Raw genomic sequence first — 23011 nt, 5'->3', positions numbered from 1 at the left:
TAGCACTGCAAGATTAGCAACAGGTCATATGCAAAACACGATAATGTTTACATGTCTGTTAGTATCTGCTGTCACATGTTGAGCTAATTACATGTCTCTTGAGCAAAGGGTCATGTGATCAAGCAGAAGGCAAAACAGATGTTTCGGCAATTCCTTAAATTTGCTCCACAGTCACTAATGAATACATAGTGATGGGCACATTCATTTCTAAAAACATTACAGAGAGGAGCCTCTGGGTGAAGGGTAGAGATAGATGACCTAAGCACATGATAAAAATACTGGAAATTATATTGGAAATGTGCAGATACTGGGTCTGGTAAAACAATTCTAGTCCACTTTAGTTTCAAGAATCATTGTCTGCCACCTGGTAAGGAACAAATTCCACAGTCTTAGCAGGAGGTAAGCTAAAAAAAATAATGTTTTGCATTAGACATTCCAAATATAACTTTGAGAAAACAAGCCTTGCTTCTTTTGAAGAAATGCTGCTTTTGGCTTCATAAAAAAAATCTACTTCCCATACAAAAAAATTAGATATTTAAACAATATCAGCTGATCTAACTCTACATGGTAGCATTTCTTTAGCCACAGCAGCTCATTGCTGTTACACACAGCAGTCGCGTAGGAAATTGGACCAGCAATCTGTTCAATCAGCAAGAGAGCTGACAATAGAGTTTGATAAGAGAGACATCCAAATGGCTGTCCAACAGCCAGATTGTTGATTGTTCATGCAGTTAATCAAATGGTGCAGCTATTCTCAAACTGGATTTTCAATTATGCTTATAAAAAAATAAATAGGTTTCCGGTCTAACATTTTTCTCAACTTCTTTGTTTGACCTAACAAAATATTTACCAAACTGCTGTCATTTACTAGGAACAAGATCTGGTAGATTATTTTGGTTGTCTGCTAGAGCGACCACCAACTAACTAACTAAGTAAGGCATGCAAAGTTCCAAATGAGCATCAGAATACAAAATAAATTATATTTCCATCCTTTAAAACACTATATTTGTGTTGCCAAACAGCCTGATAGGCTGGTTTGAGTATAGCAGGAAATACAGCAACTGAAATGCTCAGAGACATTAATGTCTTTGAATTAAAGAGATAGAAGAAAACATATGCAGTGCATGGCAGTTGTATGGACTAAAATTTGTTGCTTATGTCATAGAGCAGACTAGACTGTGCAAAGTGATTTAAGATTCTGTAACAAGCAAGAGTAGGTTAGACGATACTTATTAAAACCAGGTTATGCAGATCATCATCTATGTTTGCATAAGACAAGTACCTTTGAAGAAAATGGACTTCGAGAAGAGAAGGCAAAAGCAGGTGCCTTTCCTATTGGAAAGAACGGGAAATTGAGGCTGCAATATGCAGACTCTTAAAAAATTGGACAACAGTTGAAAAATAGTTGCCTTCTATGAGAAGTCTTACGTTTAGGTGTGACAGTCAGATGGTAGGGTCATAATTTAGTGTAAGCAGAATTTTTTTTTTTTCTTAAAATGGATCCATCCTGACTTTTAGTTTAGGCAGCGGGTGATTTAATGATGTACAGAAGATTTGCTCAGGATACTTTGCACCCCTTAGGATCAATTGAGAATAAAAAATGCTGACCATGTCATTCTCTTTATGACAACTTTTATGTGTACCCATCTTGCGATTGCTATTTCCATCAGGATAATGTGCCATATCCCAAAGCTCAATCTAAAACTTGTTCCCTTAGCATCTCACCTGGCGCTTTTGAGGTGCTTTGTTTTACAAAGCTGGATCAGAGAAGTAAGGTAAGAATAGGTCTAAGAAATGAAATAATTTTAGTTTATATGGATTTTTCTTTTTTTAGCTGCTCCAGAGTGTGTTTATTAGTATGGAAGTAGGTCAGTTCTGTCTGTGCAAAATAAAATCATTGTTGAATTCATCCTGAAGTCTTAATCATGTTTTCAACCAGACGAGTCAACTCTCAAAGCATGTGTAGGACTTTGTATGGTAGACAAGTGTCATATATTTTAAGGTCTATATCTTTTTGAATGACCAATTTTGTGATGGTTTGTTAAATCACTGGAAGACTGGAGGACAACAATAAAACCAATGTGTTTTTACAACAGATAGAGTAAGAAAATCAATGATTCACATTAGTGATGTTCTGCCTCATGAACATTTTAAAGCCTTCTAGGACGTGAAGCAAGAATGTAGGATTCTTTGCAGACTATGACTCCATATCCAGCAAACAAACTTATCATACTTATTGATGGATCATCTTACACAGCATCACAAGGATTTTAATCCAATATGCTGAAAGATGCTGAAAGAGATTATTCAAAAATTTTAAGTGAGACATTTTGCAATACCAACAATGGGTTTTGAATATGCTGTTACTAAAACGATTTTTTACGTCAATGAAGTAAAAACACAATTTTTATGTTTAGAACTGCTACTTCAGGAGTTACCTTCACTTTTTATTTGTTTTTATTTAGTTAGTTATTTTTTAGTCACTGTCTGCAAGCTCTGGAAAGGTTATTTCTTGAAGACTGTAACCCCTCCCTGAATCTTCAACTTAGCATCCATTTGGAAATCTCCCAGATGACTCATCTTCTCCACCCCTTCCTCCCTCCATCCAGTCATCCATCGCTTTGATCGCTTCCGTTATTAAATCTTTAAATTCATATCCTTATGGTGGGGTCCTTGCAAGTAAAGTTTCCAATGTCAAAGTAGAAAGTCCCTTGATGTAAAGAGTTGCCAATGATTTAGTAATAAAGTTTCTGAGTTGGTGACACTGGCCTTGGATGGTTTCACTTAAAGAGAAAGAGAAATGTTTTTTTTTTTTTTTTTTCAGTTTCTGACTGGACAGTCAAATCTGGTCACCAGATGACTTTATGGTGTACATCTGCTATTTTCAATTTATCAGAAAGTCTTGAAACCCAGCAGCTTTGCTGAGGTTGTAATTCGATCTGACATAGGGATTTCTGTTGTCCACTTTTCAAAATGGGAAAGGCAATAGACCATGACATTTGCACATGTCTGATGTATGTTGAAGTTATTGAGTCAGGAAGATAACTACCTATGAAACCTTACTCACTAGAGTCAAACAAATACAAAATGTTAAATAACTGTAACTGTAACATAGAGGGCTGGACAATTACCCAAGTCTTTCTTCCAACCACACAAAGATTACAAGGAAGTAAATACATTTTTAAAAATTCACAATTAAAAGAGGCATATTGGAGTCACCACATCTCCATAACAGATATTCATATTAGGGAATCTTTACCAAGGGTGCTGTCTTTCACCCACCGGGGTATTTCCCCAACATTAATATGTTCTGACTTTCCTCTCTACATATTGTTCTGCTCATATCTCCGCTGGTATAACAACAGTCAAGCTAATCAAGACTTTTTGTTAAATCAAAGCTGTGACCTGATTATTAAACAAAGAATTTGTTTACATTTACTTGATGAACGTTCAAACAGCAGTGCCTTCCTGCGAGGCTGCAAGTAATCAATTAAGGCAATCAAGTCTAAAGAAACAAACATCAATTCCCTTTTATTGCTCAGATTGGTAAGACACTTCATAGTAATAGTGACTTCCTGCTGTTGGCTTAGACATGCCCAGACTGCAACAGGATGACACTAATGCAATTAAAATCCTGAGGATTTTGATGGATGAGAGTGAATGCAAGGGCTGCAGAGGCTGGCTTGCACGTTTCAAACCTGAATTCGCAGGTACAAACAACAATCAAAAAGCCGCACTATGGCATTTACAGAGGAACAATGTACCCAAATTCTCTATTTTCAAACAGATCACAGTGATGAATATTTAGAAAATGTAAAAAAGCTTGTGTAAATATCATCAAATTAGTAAAGGTCCATATGTAAATATTGTTTTTGAACATCAAAAAGCAACATTAGAAAACTGAGTATTGGGAAACCAAATACTCAGGAATACACTCATTGTCTTGCAGTAAATGAGTGTATTCCTGCAAGGTAACTGAGGACATGTTTTTAGCCTTTATTACTTGTTTCAGTATTTTGATAAGTTTTAATAACAGAGAATTGAAGGAAATGAAAATAATAGGTAAGTAAATGGATTAGAGATGCTGTTAATGGTGCGTTCATGATTGGATCTTTTCTCTAATTCAGAGAATACTCCTTCTCCCACAACACAATTTTATAACAAGTTGTGAAGCTCAAGAGGGGATTATTAATTGCTTTAGAAACCGAAAGCAGAGACATGAGAGAGTTCTCAAAGCGGTAATGAAAATCAGTACTGTCATTCGTTAGTAATGTGTAGGGACCTTGTAAATAACATGCAATGGGGCAACAAGCAGAGCGAAGAGAGGGAAGTGACATGGGAACCTAAAGAGACAAGCTCTGGCTCTTCTCAAAAGACCACAATATAATACCTGTCAACATCTGTTTGTTCTCCTTAGTAAAAGCATTCTGAAAGCACTAGGAGGTCCTGTTGCAACTTCATTTTATTTCAAGGCTGTTTGAGAAGAAAATGATAAGTTTTAAATATCTTGCTCAACACTGAAGTTCACCACTTGTTTCAACAAAACATTTTCTTCGTTCTTTCATTGTTTAGGAATTGCTGGCACCCCTGTGGTCTTCAATGTGAATGGAGACGCTCCTGGTCGCTATGAAATTTACCAATATCAGATCAGCAGCAACAACACAGGATACAAGATCATTGGGCACTGGACAGATCAGCTCCACCTCAATGTATGAACTATTCTGTTGTATCTTACTGTACTGTGCAAACAACATTCTTGACTTTTACATTATCTTGTGGCAGTAATAATTGCACCTACATCCATGGTTGGTGAGATTCTAACATTTTCTTTAGAAATAAAAATCGGAAATATGAACTTGAGGTTGCATTTTAGCCTCCCCTCATCAATACTTAATACCCAGTAGATGTTTCATTCCCATGTAATATTTTCATGTTTAGAGAAACAAAATTTTTTGTAAATTTTCATAACTTTAAACCATAATCATCAAAATTAACAGAAATAGAATTACTTTCTATAAATTAACTCTGTAGTTTTGTTTTTGTGTTGGTAAAAGAAATATTTTCAATACTATTCTGATTTATTAATATCGCTATAAGTATACTGAGGTATGAAAATATGGCAAAGAAAGGGGTGTGGAAATCCAGGAGTGGTTTGATATATCCAATAAGTTGTTGAATCAAAAGTAAGGACCTTTCTTGTACCATAAATCCTCTCTCCTTTGTTTTTGCTTTTTTCAGACTGATGAGATGCAATGGCCAGGTGCAACTCAAGAAGTCCCATCCTCCATCTGCAGCCAGCCATGCCGTCCTGGGCAGCGCAAGAAGACAGTGAAGGGGATTCCATGTTGTTGGCACTGCGAGAGTTGTGACGGTTATCAGTATCAGGCAGACACTTACACCTGCAAGATGTGCAGATTTGATTTGCGGCCCAATGGGAACCACACCGGATGTGTTCCTATTCCCATTGTCAAGCTGGAGTGGAGCTCTCCTTGGGCAGTCATTCCTGTCTTGATTGCAGTGCTGGGCATCATAGCCACTTTGCTAGTGGTTGCTACGTTTGTTCGCTACAATGACACGCCCATTGTGAAGGCATCAGGTCGAGAACTGAGTTATGTCCTGTTGACGGGTATCTTTTTGTGTTATGCCACAACTTTCCTCATGATCTCCACCCCGGATGTCTTTGTATGCTCACTGCGCAGGATTTTTCTTGGGCTGGGCATGAGTATAAGCTATGCAGCACTGCTAACCAAGACAAATCGGATCTACAGGATTTTTGAGCAGGGCAAGATGTCTGTCAGTGCTCCTCGGTTCATCTCTCCAGCCTCTCAGTTAGTCATCACGTTCAGCTTGATATCAGTGCAGCTTCTCGGAGTGTGCATCTGGTTTGGGGTCGATCCTTCACAAGCCATTATCGACTATGAGGACCAGCGTACAGCCAATCCTGAAACGTCCAGAGGTGTACTAAAGTGTGACATATCAGATCTGTCTCTCATCTGTCTGCTGGGTTATAGCATGCTTCTGATGGTCACCTGCACAGTTTATGCGATCAAAACGAGAGGAGTTCCTGAGACATTCAACGAGGCCAAGCCCATTGGATTCACCATGTACACCACCTGCATTGTTTGGTTGGCCTTCATCCCCATCTTTTTTGGAACTTCACAGTCAACAGAAAAGGTATAATGTCTCAATCAAATTCATCAAAAGCCCAAATAAATAGCAAAGTTTGCACAATTTATAGAGTAGTTTTGTCTCTTTGGTCTGAACAAAATTGCATATTTTTGAATTTAGAACAAATCAGTAAATGTGCTTGCACATGTTGTATGGAAGGTATTCATTTGGACACCTCTTATGTTCCCATTGCACCTGAATGTGATGAAAATGCCTGCTTAAATTATGTTTTTGTGTAAGATCAGCTTCTTGTGTTTATGAATGTCGCCACCATTTATCACAAGCTGATAGGCTGTGAGCTCCACTGAGGGGATTACAAGGCTTTTAGAGCTGGATTGTCAGGATGATTCATTCCCCTCAAATTTTCTTGGATATGATTTCTTTACTTGTGTTTCCATAAATATTCACTGAGTGGGAAAACAGAGTCAGCAATCAACTTATATTCTTGCAAACAGCCGTAGATGTTGTGAAATTGGACAAAACTGCTGTAGCTGTTGATTGTTGTTGTCAGCTAACAGTGACTCATAAATTATCTCTTACAAGTGGTAATTCTGAGGTTGTGAAACACAGATGTACACTAGAAAGGACAGAGAAGAGAAGTAAAGTTGCAGTAGTAGCAGAAGATTTGGAATGGGCTATACAAAGCAACAAACCTAAATACATCAACAAAAATAATGCATAATTGTGAAGTGCAAAAGAAACTGGATGTAATCTTTTTTATATATATATATTCTGCCTCTTGTACCCAGTGCCTTGTAGAACCACATTTTTTTTGTAATTACAGATGAAGGATTTTAACCTTTCATGCACATCTAAAGACTGGCTTGTAACCCATTTTTCTTTACAATATAGCTGAAGCTCAGTCCTCTTTTAATGTAGGTCAGTGAACATGAAGTCTTGCCATAAACTCTCTATTGGATTTAGGCCTAGGCTTTGACTCGGCTACTAAAAATATGACTATTCTACTGCAGCTCTGGCTGTACTGTATATATTGTGTTGTACAGACAGAAGGTAATGCTCACCCCCTGTTTCAAGTCTCTCACATGTTTTCTTCTAGGTTTGCCTTATATCGTCCTATCCCCTGAACAGTTTTCCTGACTTCCCACCATGAAAGCATCCACACTGCATATTGCTGCCATTACCATATTTCAGTGTTGTGCTAAGTGCATTTACAACTTTAGTTCTACACTACACATACCTAAAGATAGCTAGCAATAGCTATCTCTATGTTGGAGCTGTACAACATCACTAAAACGTGTAATTTAATATTTTTGTTATGATGCCAGAATAAGTTACAATCAATACATGTTTTCCTTATTCTTCTCTTGGTTGTCCATCATAAGAATGTTCCTTCACCTTAACTTCTCAGCCCCCAAGCATACATAAGGTGTTTGCATCAAGTAGTAGTAGTATAATAGAATCTAAGTGGAGAGGGCTGAATACAAGTGCATGCCACTTTTAGCATTAGTTTGATAAAAATTTCGAGAACCATATGCAATTTCCTGCCACAATTATGCAATACTTTGTGTGCCTATAGTTCTAATGAAAAAAGATGGGAAACAGTTCAATAGGTACAAATGCTTGCAAGTCCCAGTTTTATGGATTGGCCAGATCATGAGAATATGGTATTTGCTTTGAATAAATGACTGCATTCAACAAAATTTCCAACATTATGAGGTCTAGTCCAGCAATATGTTGTTTGTTCCTCCAAATAAGCAAAAGGTATTTTTTTCCAAAAATATTCAACTTAATGGATATTTTTTTTCCTGAAAATATTTGCTTTCAGGAAACATTAGGTATGACAAATAGTATGAATTTTAGAGTTTGCAAGGTTCACTGAATGCTATTTCCTGTCAATATGCTTTGCTCATGGGGTATTCTTAGTGCAAATAGAACTACTCTCTAAACCTGGAATGCCACAAAGAAGCCCTGAAATTTCATATTGGTTTCTTCTCTCAGCTTTTTACTTTCAATGTCCCAGTGGAGCAGATTGACCATCATTTGAGGGTGTCCAGAAAGATTTATGTCAGCAGGTCCTATGAAAGTGGACAAGGGTCTTGGCTCCCTTCAGAGAGTGACTTCACTCTGTACTCTAGAGGGCTGGAAATATTGTTCTGAATTCACCCCAGGGCAAGAGTAATCTTCTTGGGAGATTACAACACTCGCCCTCTAACACCAAAAAATGCTCACGTGCTGTTTGCAGTATGATGGAATACATGGATTTATCACTTCCATCTCCAAGATTCATCTTTAGGGTTTTTTCCAAAACGACATGAACTTTGGGGTCTTAATTTTTCCTGGGTTTCAGCCAAGATTCTAATTTTCTTCAAGAACATCAAAAGCCATAGTCCACAATTTTGATTTGCTCTTCCACTTCATGGGAATTAGTTTACATATTTAATAATTTAATAATTAAATATGCTATTCCAATATTTTTGGTTGCTAAAGTTAAGCTACATCAATTGACATCTGTGATGTTCAGTATAGAATGATGTAATAAAATGGAAATAAACAATACAATTGTGCATAGCAAAATTATGCAATCAACTTATAACTAAAGACAAATCCAATTTCTTACTAAAATCCAATCCATAACCTTGTGGAAATGTTTTGCAAATGACTGAAATAAAAAGAAAAACATATCAGCTGACTAACACATACACAAATTCTGTTCCACGTTTGACCTTTAGATTTAAAATCTTAAAGCTAGACTTAAACAAAAAATACTATGGTTAATGACAGCCTTTGCTGAGTCAAGACATCCTCATCAAACCCAGTCCATATAGAATAACATATGTTTGACTTTAACATATGGATCATTATTAACGGTCGCCATGTGGTCTGAAATCCCTCTTAGCTATTTCTGTGTCAAATAATTTGTTTCTGATGTCTCCAAATATAATGACAGACAAAACCCTTGGCTTATTTTCTTGGAAAGATGTCTCTCAGCTGTGTTTCCATGTACATGCATTGCCTTGTGTTCATTAATATTAGAGAGGAAGTAATGTAACAGGAGGCAAGTCACTTGTTCATTTCTTCCTATTTTTCTAAGGAGAATTACTTATGGGAATTGTAAACAACCTCAGAGGAAATTATATAATTGTTCAAGAGTCAAAAGTCAGCAGGCAACTTTATTTTAGATTAACTTTTATAGTTTAATGTCAAATAGGAAATCAAATTATTCGCTATTTGATAAAAATCCAGACTTATAGTAGAGACATTATAAAATCTTTATTTATATTCAGAAGGGCACATACATTTTCCCAGTATTTGGTTAAATTGCCCTGAAAAACTGAAGACCGTTGCTGAATATTCCTCAACTGGTGGCCCAGTAGGAATAGTGTAATAGTGTCAATCTTTCAGGTTGCCTTGATCACATCTATTAGTTCTGTTCTCTAATTTTTTATCAGATTAAAGTCAGAGCTTTGTGATAGCCACTCCAAAATATTTACTTTCTTATCCTTAAGCCTTTTTTTGACTGCATTTCTGTGGTACTGTCAAGCTCATTTTGTGTTTGAAAGATCTACTTGAAGCCCGACTTTTTAATTCATTGCTGTTTAAGATGTTGCTTCATATTTTCACACCCTTTTCATCCTTTACGATGCCATTTATTTTGTGTAGTGCACTAGTCCCTCAAACAGTGAGAGACCATACATAATATTTCAGTTTTGGAACTTCATGGCTTGGGTGGTATTCTCAGATTTAAAATCTTCCCCTTTTAAGCTTAGTAATGCTATTATTTATTTTGTTTTATCTTAAAGTTCTTTATCCCTACGCCCATTTGCAAATTATATTCTGGGTTTTTCTGTCTTATTGGATGTAAAGTCTGCTTTCGAGAAAAGTAATAAAACATTGTCTAAAAAATCACTAGAAGAAAAAAAGGTAATGCAACTTACACTTTATGTACTCTACTTAAATATTGGCTTTTAACTGCACATACAGATCATTTATACTCTAGATGTGGAATGTCTGCACTAATAGAAAGCAATTACTATAAACATTTTTTATCATTTCTCCCAACTGTGCAAGATCAGATCATTCTCAAAACTCTGAATAGATTTACCTCTACAAACTGCATTCTCATCTAATGTTTTTCTCATCTTTCCCTTTCACAACACAGATGTATATCCAGACAACAACCCTGACAATCTCTGTCAGTCTCAGTGCATCGGTTTCCCTGGGAATGCTCTACATGCCGAAGGTCTATGTGGTTCTCTTTCATCCAGAGCAGAATGTGCCCAAGCGCAAGCGCAGCCTGAAGGCCGTGGTCACTGCAGCCACCATGTCGAACAAGTTCAACCCCAAAGGAGGCCTGAGGCCAAATGGAGAGGCCAAGTCTGAACTCTGTGAAAGTCTGGAAACACAAGGTTTGTAGAACACTCCATGGTTGGAATGAAGAGATGGAAAATTCAAAGGAATGTATAAAAACTTGATTCCAAGCCGAAACATGTCAGGCACAACTATAGCTATTAAATTAGTCACATCCTTTGGAACTTTTCACATTTTTCAGCTACAAAACAGTGCAGAACATTCAAGTGGAGTAAAGTGATAAATACTAAAAGTAAAACTCTAAAAAGTGTGGTATGTATTTTTCTTCAACCCCCGTACTCCAGTACCCCTATATAAAATCCAGGGAAACTAATTACTTTCATTCACTAGATAACTTGTTAGAATGTACTTATTCTAATCACACTAAAACACTCTGTCCTGTGAGGTAGAAAGTGGCTTAACTACTTTTAGTGATGCACTCCACAATCCTGTCTTGAATGAAAGAGTAGCAAGACAAAAGCAAAACACTGTATGAAGAAAAACTAGCAATGCACATCCCCATGAACACTATTATTATGGTAAAACATGGCAGTGGCTGCATAACATTGTAGGGATTATCTCTAGCAGGGACAAGGAAGCTAGTTAATGGATGGAGCTAAATACATACCAGTCATGAAGGAAACCCATTAGAGACTGTAAAAAACTTGATACTGGAGCGGATGCTCATCCCCTAACAGTACAAAATTAAATACACAGTCAACGTTAGCATTTAAAACAAATGAATGGGTCAGCGCAAGCCAGACTACATCTGTTCCTAAATGCTCTTTATCCAGTGTGACTCAGCTTGATCTATTTTTGCAAAGTGTCTAACAGATATGCAAAGCTAGAGACTTGTCATAAAAGACACCCAGCAGTAAAATGGTTGTTCAACAAAGTATTGACTTAGAGGGGCTGAATTTAAATGCAAGACACTTTTCTGATTTTCTTTTTTTTATCCTTCCACAATCACTTGAGGATTACTTGTTTTTGGTCTTTCTTAAAATATTCTTCCTATTCTTGACTCTTGATTATTTACTTGATCAGCTTGAAATACAGGCACATTTTCCAGTAAAAGGTGGGCTCTTACTAGCTCAGAAATTACTTGAGAATTTGAAAGCATGAGATTTGGCACAATATTTTATTTTTTAGAGTTACAAAAACGCATTGTGAGCAAAGATCTTTTTAGTCACTGAGATTATATGTATTAGTAAGCAGTCTCGGTGTGGGGACAGGCTTAAATCCAGTCACGCACCCACATTTGGTCTGATGACTGAGGGTTTTGATTTTATGCTTTGACAAGTTGAATTGCACATAGTGATGTGTTTTAAGATGACCAAGCTTGTGCCCACACTTGCATGCCAGGTTTCTTGTGTGTCTGAGAACAGAGCTGTTCCATCTTATCCAATTATTGAGCCCATTTGCTGACCAGGACTCCCACCCCCCACATCTGAACTGTGAATCTAACAACTGCTCTTTGTGCTTATGTGTCAGATTGTATTGAGGGAGGGGACCCTTGTGAGGGACTTTAGACTCCCAGGTAATGAGATTAGTTAATGACTTTGCCCTTTTATTATTTTGTTACCACTTTTCTTCTGTTAATTTCTTCAAATGTTCAACACCTGTAAAACACTTGCTTGCTGCTACACCGTGTTGAATGAGTGTTGGCTAATATGGAGCACCCTGGATGACTCAAGCCAGTAATCCCACTCCCTAATCCAGCAGTGAAAATAAATATTGAACATGCAAAAATCTTTCTCATTTAATATCTTTCTAATGAGGTTATTGGCGTGATGTGCTCACCAGATGTTGGTAACAACCTAAGCAGTTCACGCATATGGAGAAATCAACAAAAATTGATTGGGGAATTTCTTTCTTCACCGTGAATGACAAATGTCATGGGCTTCTTTCTTATAGAAGATTCTCCTTTGACTTTTTAAGTCTCTGTGGGAAATCTTGTGAGGCGCTTTGCAATACAAGGTTACCGAAGTCGTAAGAGGGCTTTTGGTTTTTACGCATATTTTTTGAGTGTAACCTAGGCAATATGGTGAAGACTAAACTAGCTGATTGATATGAACTGGGACTAATAAGGAGCAAAATTGTGTTCTAAATTTGGAGAGATCTGAACTGTTTTCTCGGCTTTCTATTAATTTTTGCCCTCATGTTTTCAATATTTATCATTACTTGTGTTATTCTAATTTATTTCATCTAATTCATTAAATATTTTTTCATTCTCAATATATGTAGACTGTTAAGACTGAGTTGTTACCAACACATGGTCTGAATTTAACTTCAACAGCCATGTTAGAAAATGTTTTACAATTTTTGGTTTACATGAAAAGTGTTAATGTGCTTAAAACTTATTTTCTCCACTGTATGTGAGCAACACACGTTGAGCATGAAAGGAAAGTATCACCCCCTTCCTAAATTAATGACCTAAGTCATTATTTTCCCCAAAAGTGTTTTGTGTTTTTTTTTAACCTAAAAAACTTTTGGAATGAAAGAGGTGGTGATTTGTTTTTGCCAAATTTACTTTTGGCAAAAAAATGACTCGGGCCATTATTTTAGGAAGGTGACAATATGTGTACGATGTTTAAAAAGACCACTCAGCATGGTAAAGCCAGTGAATGCAGGAAGATGACACCACTTTCCCTGAAAGCACAAGACAAGCGACAGTCATGTGTCCCCTGTAATTTGTTTCTCTGCTGACAAAAGAGGAATTTGTGGTAATGAGACAACAACAACAATAAGAGTGAACAAGAGAAGACAGATGGGTCTGCCAGGTTCAATTCTTTCTGGACCATCTATTCTTTATCTTGGCCTTGCAGCACATAAATATTCAAACAAGGTTCATTTATCAATGCTTCTCCAGAATAAAATGCTTTGGATGAAGTGGTGAGATTACCGCCTTCCATTCCCACCCCAAACATGGCTCTCACAAAAATAGAGAAGTGTTTACTAATAAAAATCCTTCCTTCATTTTTCGTGCTCACCCTGACTTTTAGCTGTTCCCTCATTCTGATTTTTCCCTCTGACATATTCAATCAGCCAAGGCTGTTGTGGACAGATTGGTTGTATGATTACCACCACCATGCTCACTGAGGGATGTTTATTTAAAAAACATGGCACGTCCACTGAAACTTGCACATGGACCAGATGTGGTTATTAAACATGACACGTGACGAGGTCCAAGATGTATAACAGGTTTGTGCTTTGTAAAGTTTGGTAAATCAATGGATTCATGATTTTCCAGACAATTATTTTTTTTTGTACAGCTGAAAGAACACGCCGAGAAATAAAAAGTAGTAAGAGCTTTTATGAGCTTATAAAGTTCAGTGTCCAATTTAACAATTCCTCTGATCTTGTAGTAATTTAACTTTTCAAATTACCAATTCACTGACTTTTGCATGCTTTGCTTGGTGCATAAAGAATTCACAGGTCTTTGCATGCAGTGAAAGACTGGCACTAGAATGACTTCTGCATTTAATGCTACTGCTGTGATATGCTGATTGCCCCCTTATAATGCATTTATGATACAGTTGGATAATTACAAAAACAGAAAGCTGATTTTGTGAGTTATGCAAACTGTTGCGTATATAATCGCACTGAAATTGCTTTTGGCTTATTTAATGGGTTTATTTAGTCTTTTTACAACATTTTAATATTTGTATAACCAGGGAAGATGCATTGTGGGTTAAAATTGGATTTACAAGAGTGTCCAGAGACAAAACGGCACTACAACAAAACACGCGACGCAAAGGTTAACACCATCAAAACAAAAAATATTATTAGACAATATACATAAATTAATCACGTTGAATTCTTTTCTAATTTCCTAATATCATAAAAGCTTATTACCACAGATATATTGTTAAAATACATGTGGAAATTTGCACAAAAAAAAAAATAACAGCAATTATAAGGTTGTGACTGATGTAATACAAATCTGTTTTTTCACAGAAGGGCATAAATCATTTTTGACGTGCTATTTTCATTGAAATGTACATAAACCATCTAGACAGTTTAGTTCAGTCCTGACCTTTCCTAAAAGGGACCAACTTCTAGGTTAAATGTAAATCTAAATCTGCTAGAGCTATAAAAGCAGCTTTGGTCTGAACTGCAGGTATTCCTAATCATTGTTTGCAGTCTGGATTTCAGTATCATTTAGCTAGGATGTATAAGGTTCATTTCATTACATTTTCCTCATTAAAATTGTTATGATACAAATGTTTTTAAATTGTCCAGCACGTTGATCTAGCTCACTTACCTATAAGCTTCGGTTTCCGTCATCAGTTCGCTTGACAGTTTTCTCACCTTCTGATGGCAGAATTCCTTGCCAAGTGGCTGAATGTTACCTGCTGAAATCCAGCTTTAAAGGCATATGACGTTTATCTCTATGGGATTTGCGGGAAACTATACAGCTAGACAAACGTTTTTTGTAAATTTATATTTTTGCACACCGTATAACAGAAGCAGGATTAAAAAATAATTACAAATAAGATTCTTGTTTATCTGTTTCTAATACCACAGCCTAATTATTGCACTGTGCAGTTTATTTTGGTGCTTTGGGCTCTAAGGTCTGTTTACGCAACATGCTGGATAAGAAAAAAAAAAAACTAAATCCTGAGCAGCACTACTAATTTAAAAATTTCCATTTTAATGCTCAGCGTTGATGGGAAGTTTTTACGAAAATGCAGTTTTACATCAACATCCGTGTTATCAGAATTAGTTCCACCTGTGCTTGGTTAATGAAGTCATCTATAAATAGACCCTTGCATCAATCTGTATTCCCACGATGTGGATTTTTAAAGACTACACTCCCACGCCTATTTGAGGCTCGCCCATTTCATTTCAATTTTAACACTCTGCCTTTTCTTCTCACCCTCGTTTGCAGTGTTGGCCTCGAAGCAGACATACATAAGTTACAGCAATCATGCCATCTAAGACGGAGACAAGTCCTGAGACAAGAGCAAAGGCCTGCAGGGGGAGGAATCACCTGTTTTTAAGGGATAACTGGAATTTTGATGGAGAACTTTGATGATGCTGCAAAACAAAGGACTGGGAAAGATTCATGGAAATTATTCACTCAGAAAAGGATGCCATATTTTTCTAGGGAATAAGGCTTGAATGCCAGATTAATATTAAATCAGTATATTGCAGAATTGAGATGGAAGATGTAAAAGAGCTTAAATAGATAGGAATTCTCCTTCTCCGGCTCTTTTTGAGACATTAGAGAGCTGATTATTGACGTTTTTGAATCACGCTGAGAAGAACACCTGGAGTTTGTAGTATGTTTTTTCTTCTGGAGTGTATAGCACAGAAATCATCAGTTCTCTGTAAGGCTGAACCATGTCATTTTTGCAAAATAAGAGAATATTCTGTTGGGTTTTTTTTCTCTTTTTTGTTTCTTTTTTACTCAAACGCAGTTGACAAGATGAACCATTATAGAAAAGTAGTATTTTCATTTACAGTGGAGTTGAAATCTGCAGTTCTCTTCATACTGTACATGCCTTACTACAGCACACTCAGTATTCCTTCATGAACTAACCACATGTGAAAGACATGAAAATAAATCAGTGGGTCAGCCCAGTTGTCTGGTAAAATGTTCATTATGACAATGATGACATCGTCGCAATCATCTTGGGAAACCTCCTGTACAGTCCCAGAGCATGCTAATGGGAACATCCCGTGTACCGTGCTGTGTTTTCAGTGTCTTTGGAATGCAACATTGTCACATTTGTCATTCACAGTGAAGATGTCGTTTTGAGCCGTTGCCTGTTCGACAACCCTCTGCTGGACAAAAGAGCAATCATACACAAAAAGAGGCACAACGGCATTGCAATCTGATTTTTTTAACATCAGTCTACACTCCATACATGTCAGCAGGCTTGATAATACATATTTTCAACATAAACAAAATGGTCCTTATTTATCTTGCACTGACAGAACCTGTAGGAAAGTCAAGGAGTTATCTGATTGTTCAGATTTTACCTCAGCCAACACTCATTGTTTTTGACAGAACCGGGTTATTAGGATGGAGTCTATTCCGTTTCTTCCGATGTTAAAGACACAGTGCAGAATTTTACCCTGCATTTAGAAATATTAATTCACTCTTATCTCAGTGAAGCAGAAATAGGACATTATAGACAGCCAACAGTATTTGCACCTAAATGCAGGGTTTAACTAAATGGTTGGTTTTGTAATGATAAGAGACCTCAACATATCAGTGTTTTGCACGTTTTAAAATATAAACCTAAAAAACAATAGGCCTTCGCAGCGCTTTGCTGCTCGGGCCTAATGATGGGTAATAAGCAGGAGACTGAATACACAGGGCCTCATTAAATAGTTTGCAGTTTTTGTTTTGTCACTTAACATTTTGCTGTCTTTCTTGTTTTTGATATCATCTGTGATCAGTGAGGTCTTCATTAGCATTTCTAGAGTCAAGTATGGTTTACATAAGCTGGAAAATTTAGAGTAATTGAGATCTTTCATGTAGAAAAATGAGAATGTTAAAGTAGACTAGTAAAGAAGTTGGTGATGGCCAGTTTTTCTTTCAGCTCTTTCAGGTTGTTTGGACAGAAAACAAACTGGCTCAGTTTTTCATAGCCTCCTTTTCTTAAACTAAAGATGAACCAGGATGAGGAAAACATCCTTTTATCAAGCACAATCTTGCTCCTTGCAAAAGTTTACATACACATTGAACTTTTCCAAATTGTATCATATTATCATGAATTTTATGTAATAGTTTTAAACCAACAGAAAAAAGTGCATATTTGTTAAAAAAAATAAAAATTAAATGGGATTTTCTAATTATTTTTACAAACACAAAATATAGTGAATGCCTTTTAGAACTCTGGGTCTTTTTCTGCCATGTGTCGCTGCCAGCTGTGCACATCTTTTATGTAAATACACTGATTATTATTTGCGAAATGCAGAACTTCAAGTTTAGTTGTATTTCATGGAAAGTGTCAGTGAACATCAATATTCTAGTCTGAAGACTCTCGGTCCCAGTTCCAAGTCTTTTGCAGATTTTTTTCCACGTTTTGTCTTGCATTGAGCTCCATTCTCCCTCCCCTTCGTTGATTTCCTTAAGAAGGCATCCCCATAGCATGATGCTACAATCACTGTTTCATGGTGGATATTGTGATATATACAGATCAGAAAGTTCACATCTAAAACTTAACATACAAGAGGAATCAGTTTAATAATTGGATCACTTGTGAAGACAGTTGCTTCACAACATTATTTTTAAGAATGTCAGAAAAAAGGCAGCTCATTGCAAATGAAAAAAATTAAATAAAGGAAAAAGGCAGATTCCCCTAATTAAATGTCACTCTTAGTTGCCATCTGTGACCTACACTCAAAGAGGAATTCTTGCAAGAATGAGAACAGCAAGGAGACATATGTGATAAGCTTAGTGCCCTTTCAATATGATCTGCTCTAACTAGACAGAGGGACTATCTGACTATGCAAGTCTTATCACTGATGTTTGTCACAGAAGGTCTGGAACCAGCATTTCTGGCTCAGCATTATAACTCTTAATTGGGAGGACCTAACTTTCAGTATAGAGAAACTGTCCATCTTTATCTCTAGACCCTCCCAAAGATCCAGTACAATGAATCTCCCAAAAGTCCAACCACCTGCAAGAGGAAAAGTGAATAGGTTTTTGTTTCAGGTTAAACAAACAATTAAGGAAAAAATGTCTAAATTTCACCTAACACTCATTTAATTTAACTGAGCAAATAGGTATGAGCTTTTAGTGTGGATAGTTACTGCATGGACAACTGTCTTGCAACTGGCAACAAGTTGTTTCATCCCAGCTGATGTAATAAGAAGTAATTTCTAAAAACTAACATGAAGACATCCTGTGGAAAGGTTATTAGTCTATTCAATATCTAAGAAAATTGCAGAAGCTAATAAGATTGGATTGAGTACCGTCTAACGCACAGGCGTCAAACTCTAGTCCACAAGGGCCGCTGTCCTACAAAACACTTGAATGAAATGGCTTAATTACCTCCTTCTTTTAGATAACTTCTCCAGAGCCTTGCTAATGACCTAATTGTTCTATTCAGGTGTGGTGCAGCAGAGGCACATCTAAAAGTTGCAGGACAGCAGCTCTTGAGAGCTGGAGTTTGACACCCCTGGTCTATTGTGTTGTGTAAAAAAAACTGGAGGGATATTGGGGGACCGTTGTCGTTGAGGATGAAACGTGGTCAGAAAAAAAAAAACCTGAATGTTTAAGTAATTGGTGATCACAAACATTTGGTGACATCCAATCAAAGAAGATCAGTAGTTGAACTCAGGGGTATAGTAGTGAAAGTAAGAGCATTTCCACAACCGGAATGTGAAGGAAAACCAAGGGACTGGGACAGAACAGATGTAGGGCCATAAACAAACCACTAGTGATTAACTGAGAAAAATGCCACACTTTGCAACGGAGGATAAAAATGATCAGATTAATCCAGATTTGCCATTTTCCAGTAATGGGCACATCAGGGTAAGAAGAGAGGCAGAAGAAGTGATGCGCCTCTCATGCCTAGTGTTAACTATGCAAGTTTGTGGGGGTGTACAAGTGCTAAAATCTGGGGTTGATGTAGTTAGTTAGCTCCAGGTGCAGTAATATAATGAGGTCGGACGACTGTTTGAAAATGCTGTATGACCAGGTTATTCCATAAATAGATTGTTTCTTCCCCGATTACACCGGAACTTTCCAAGATGAGGATGCCAAAATTCATCAGGCTGAAACTGCAAATGAGTGGTTTAGGGAGCATCAGAGGTGACTTTAACATGTAGACCTGCCTCCACAAAGATCAAACCTTAACACCATTGAAAATCTTTGTGAAGTTCTGGAGAAGGCTTTGCACACACATGACACCTTTTGAATTGGTTTGGCGTAAAAACATACATTCTTTTTCTTTTACTTCACAATTATATGCTTGTGTTGGTCCATCAGATAAAGCTCAGTAAAAATATATTAGAGTTTTTGTTTGTAATATGGCAAAATGTGATAAGGTTAAAGGTATGTAAATATTTGCAAGACAAAGTAGATGCAATAATAGCTGCCCGCCTGTCTTGTATTACAGAATCCACCGGAGTCCTGGTGTCTCTAATATGCATTTGAGAACTATTTTTATGCCTTTCTGCCACCTGGCAATCACAAATAAATAAAACATACTAATAGTTTCAGGAAGTAAATGTTATTTCTGCTTGATAAATAAGGGCCGGTGCCTTCATCCTGTGCCTCCTGCCAACTACTTCTGCCATTCTATTTTTCACTGTCGTGTTCAGTGTGTTCTGTTCAAGCGTAATTCAGAACTGAACGTGTACAATTTATAGTTATGTGCAAACTGCATTCCTGTCTTCAGTCTCAAGTATTGGTCATAAATAGTAAATCTGGAATTTGTTTCATTAAATGTTATCCTCAGCAATGCAAAAGTCTGTATGTTGCATGTCAGAACTCATATGTCACAAGAACAGTTTGAGAGAAAAGCATAGTGTTCAACAGGAAAACTGCTGCAGGTGGTTATAAAAAACTAAGAATTTCAATAACGGATTTAGTCAGCTTCAACAAGTCTACAATAATGCAGCAATGGTTTTCTCATTATTTGATTGAGTATTGTTTGTGGGATTGTTTGTGTTTGTGAATATCAATAATTTACTGTTTTTTGCCACAGATCCTTTTTTTTTATACAACACTGTGAGTGTTGCAAAAATAGAATATGTAAGTGCTGATTGAAGTTAAATGGTAAGTTAATGTATGTTATTAAAATGGATTGATCATGTCTGCTTTATGTACTGACATATTAAAAAATATTAAAAAGTTACAGTGCCTGAATATTTATGAATTATCTATATGAAAAGAAAAATCTAAATGTGTGAAGCATGTTCATTTTTATACAATATGTTTCTAATAAAAGATTGTTTTGCTAATAATGTGTCACTGTTTCTTTATAAATCGTACATCAGCAAAATGCGCCATAGTATTAAGTTCTCAATTCTACATAGCACCATAAAGTAGACATCCAAATAAGAACAAAAAACAGAGAAGTAAAATGTAGTTTATACATTTTTTTTTTTTTTGCTTTTTAAAATGCAGTACAAACTATCTCACATAGGCAAATCAAGTTTATTTGTATACCAAATTTCATCAACAGGCAGTTTGGAGAACAGCAAAACGTACCCTGCTCAACAGTTGGCATATGCTTAACAATTGCTTAATAGTTGGTACATTGCTCTTCAGTTTGACCGCCTCATCATAACTCCTCCAAAGACATATCTTTTGGCCATATAGTTCAGTACGTAGACAGATTAATAAAACATTTGGTATAGAAACCTACACAGGCAAGTCACTTTTGAGTTGAATTTCACCTTCTTGCTTCCTATTTCGATCCGTGTTTAAGGCCCCATAACCCAGAAAGTTAGCTTGCCCTCATAGAAATCGGACCGTATGGATCTGTGACTTCTGTACTTGAAGACAAGTCACAGAGTTTGGCTGAATTTTTCCCCCTTTGCCATATCGGTATTCTCTACAAACACATAGACTTCTAAAAAATGCCCTATCTTGAAATGTTTTGTGATGTGAAAGCCTCTTTTATCTCCTTTGGGAATGTAACTTTCCTCTAAAAGACCTTTAATTGGTACAAGTGGGGAAGCTGCACATTTCTTTTGAAAGTATTGATTTTGGAGCTGGTGATTTTGTTTGGTCTGTATCCCCTCAGTCTATATTAGATGGCTTTGCTTTAATGCATGCAATAAAATTGATTTTCCAGCGTCTTGCTGTTGGTTCCTGGGTAATTCTTTCGCATCCTAACAAATTTTCCCTCCATTTGAAGTAAACAGTTTGGTAAGATGGATGGCTTAGAACAAACATAGTTTGCTGTTTTGAAAAGAATACTTAAAATACTTTCATAGAAAAGTCTTAAAATCACATGATACGATAATTGAGCTACAATAACAACATGAATGTTGGAAGCCCTGAAGCGTGGTGGTGACGTCATAGTCAAGGTCTGGTGCCAGTGGTTACTGAAATTGGACAGGGAAGACCATCTTCCAAATTGTTCAACTTCTCCTTAATTCAGCAGCTTACTGGTAAAAACCCAGTATTTCAACTTGGCATTGACTTTAAACACATATCAAAACTGGTTATGTTACAAAGCAGTAGGTCTGTCCAAAGATTTTGACTAATTTCAAAAGGCATCACTATTTCTGATATCATTATGTTGAATTCACTCCTGAATTTTGACATGGTCATGTTTTCTTTTGTTTTCAGACAGATAAATTTTAGACAACCAACAGCTACATACAATATGTAGCAAACATGTGTTGACCACATGCAACATGCCAGATAAACATGCCAGATACCTGGTCTACAGCACATATCAGTACTGCTGCGCTATTCACACGATACAGAAACACAAACCGCAACCTCAACTTTAAATTCATAATTTTTACCACTGAAGCATAAAGTCAGAGAAGGTTTTACATAAAATAGACTTCATCATCAGTCACAGACACCAAATTATACAGCTTTTCAGAATTGAGATTTGACCTTTTCTTATTATGTTTCTAGTTGAAAATAATGCATGGAGCTGTGCAAAAACTGTCAAAAACCTCGGCACGAGTTAAATACAGTGCGGAATTACAAAGCTGTGTGTGATTTGCACCGCTAGCTTCACCAGTCGTCAGGCAAGCCACAGCCTTAACCTCAGTTTAATGGTAGATCAATACTGTCAGCTGCACCTGCAGCAGGAGCCTTCTGCAGACTGAGAAAATATCAAACCATCTATAAAAGCTGACAGAATTATGAGCCAGTCTAAATGAAAAGTAGATCTACTAAAGCTATCTTTATAGTGAATTTATAGTTGGCCTGAAAATGCCACCTGGGTGATAACTGATAAAAGGCCATCATCAGCCCTCTGTGTTCTACTTTAAGTAACTCTTCTCCACAATTAGCAAATCAGCAGTATGTGCTGTACAGTGTTGTTAACGTCTCTTGCAGCAAATAGCATACTGGAAAATGAGAAAATTCACATCATCTCATCCTTCATCTATATAACCTCAAAAGATATAAAAACATGCTGGGCTTTAAAATAAATGATAGGTGTATATTCTGTAAACATAAATGTTAATTTTGTATATTCTATGCTTCACAATAAACCCTCTATGAAAAGCTAATGAGGTGATTAAGAGGGTGCCTTGAATATGCTGTGCATATTCTCTTTGTGTTTAAAGCTGAATCAGCTTGCAAAAGCAGTTCAGCTTAAAACTATTGGTCAAGTCGTGTGGTGTATTTTTGACTCTAACCATTGGGTTTTAATGAGAAAACAGAATATGTTTTCCCCAAATTAAATCAAACACCAAGAGAAAGAGAGAGAGAGAGTTAACTGTGTCCCATTTAAACTACAGGAATGCATTATAGGCATTTAGCGTTTTAGAGTATTTTCTTGTGACTGATGTAGTTGGGGATAAAATGTCCTTGAGGAGGAATAGGCAAGTAAAGGTAATGGTTAGATGAGACATTTCCCGGCATTTATTATAA

The 23011-nt window shown here is 36.6% G+C and overlaps 1 protein-coding gene across 1 annotated transcript in view; it reads left to right on the top strand.

The window, feature by feature from the left end:
- The window catches only part of LOC122832574 (metabotropic glutamate receptor 4-like), a 171086-nt gene extending 150754 nt beyond the window's left edge, over window positions 1-20332 (top strand). Inside the window, exons 9-13 of the mRNA XM_044119466.1 lie at window positions 4573-4709; window positions 5239-6174; window positions 10289-10535; window positions 11968-12013; window positions 15368-20332. Coding sequence (XP_043975401.1) covers window positions 4573-4709; window positions 5239-6174; window positions 10289-10535; window positions 11968-12005 — 1358 coding nt within the window. The 3' untranslated portion in view covers window positions 12006-12013; window positions 15368-20332. The remainder of the gene's footprint in view (window positions 1-4572; window positions 4710-5238; window positions 6175-10288; window positions 10536-11967; window positions 12014-15367) is intronic.
- The last annotated feature ends 2679 nt before the right edge of the window (window positions 20333-23011 follow it).

This window comes from Gambusia affinis, linkage group LG01 (assembly GCF_019740435.1).
Source record: "Gambusia affinis linkage group LG01, SWU_Gaff_1.0, whole genome shotgun sequence".
Taxonomy (NCBI): Eukaryota; Metazoa; Chordata; class Actinopteri; order Cyprinodontiformes; family Poeciliidae; genus Gambusia; species Gambusia affinis.
This window is presented reverse-complemented; position numbering and strand designations above follow the sequence as displayed.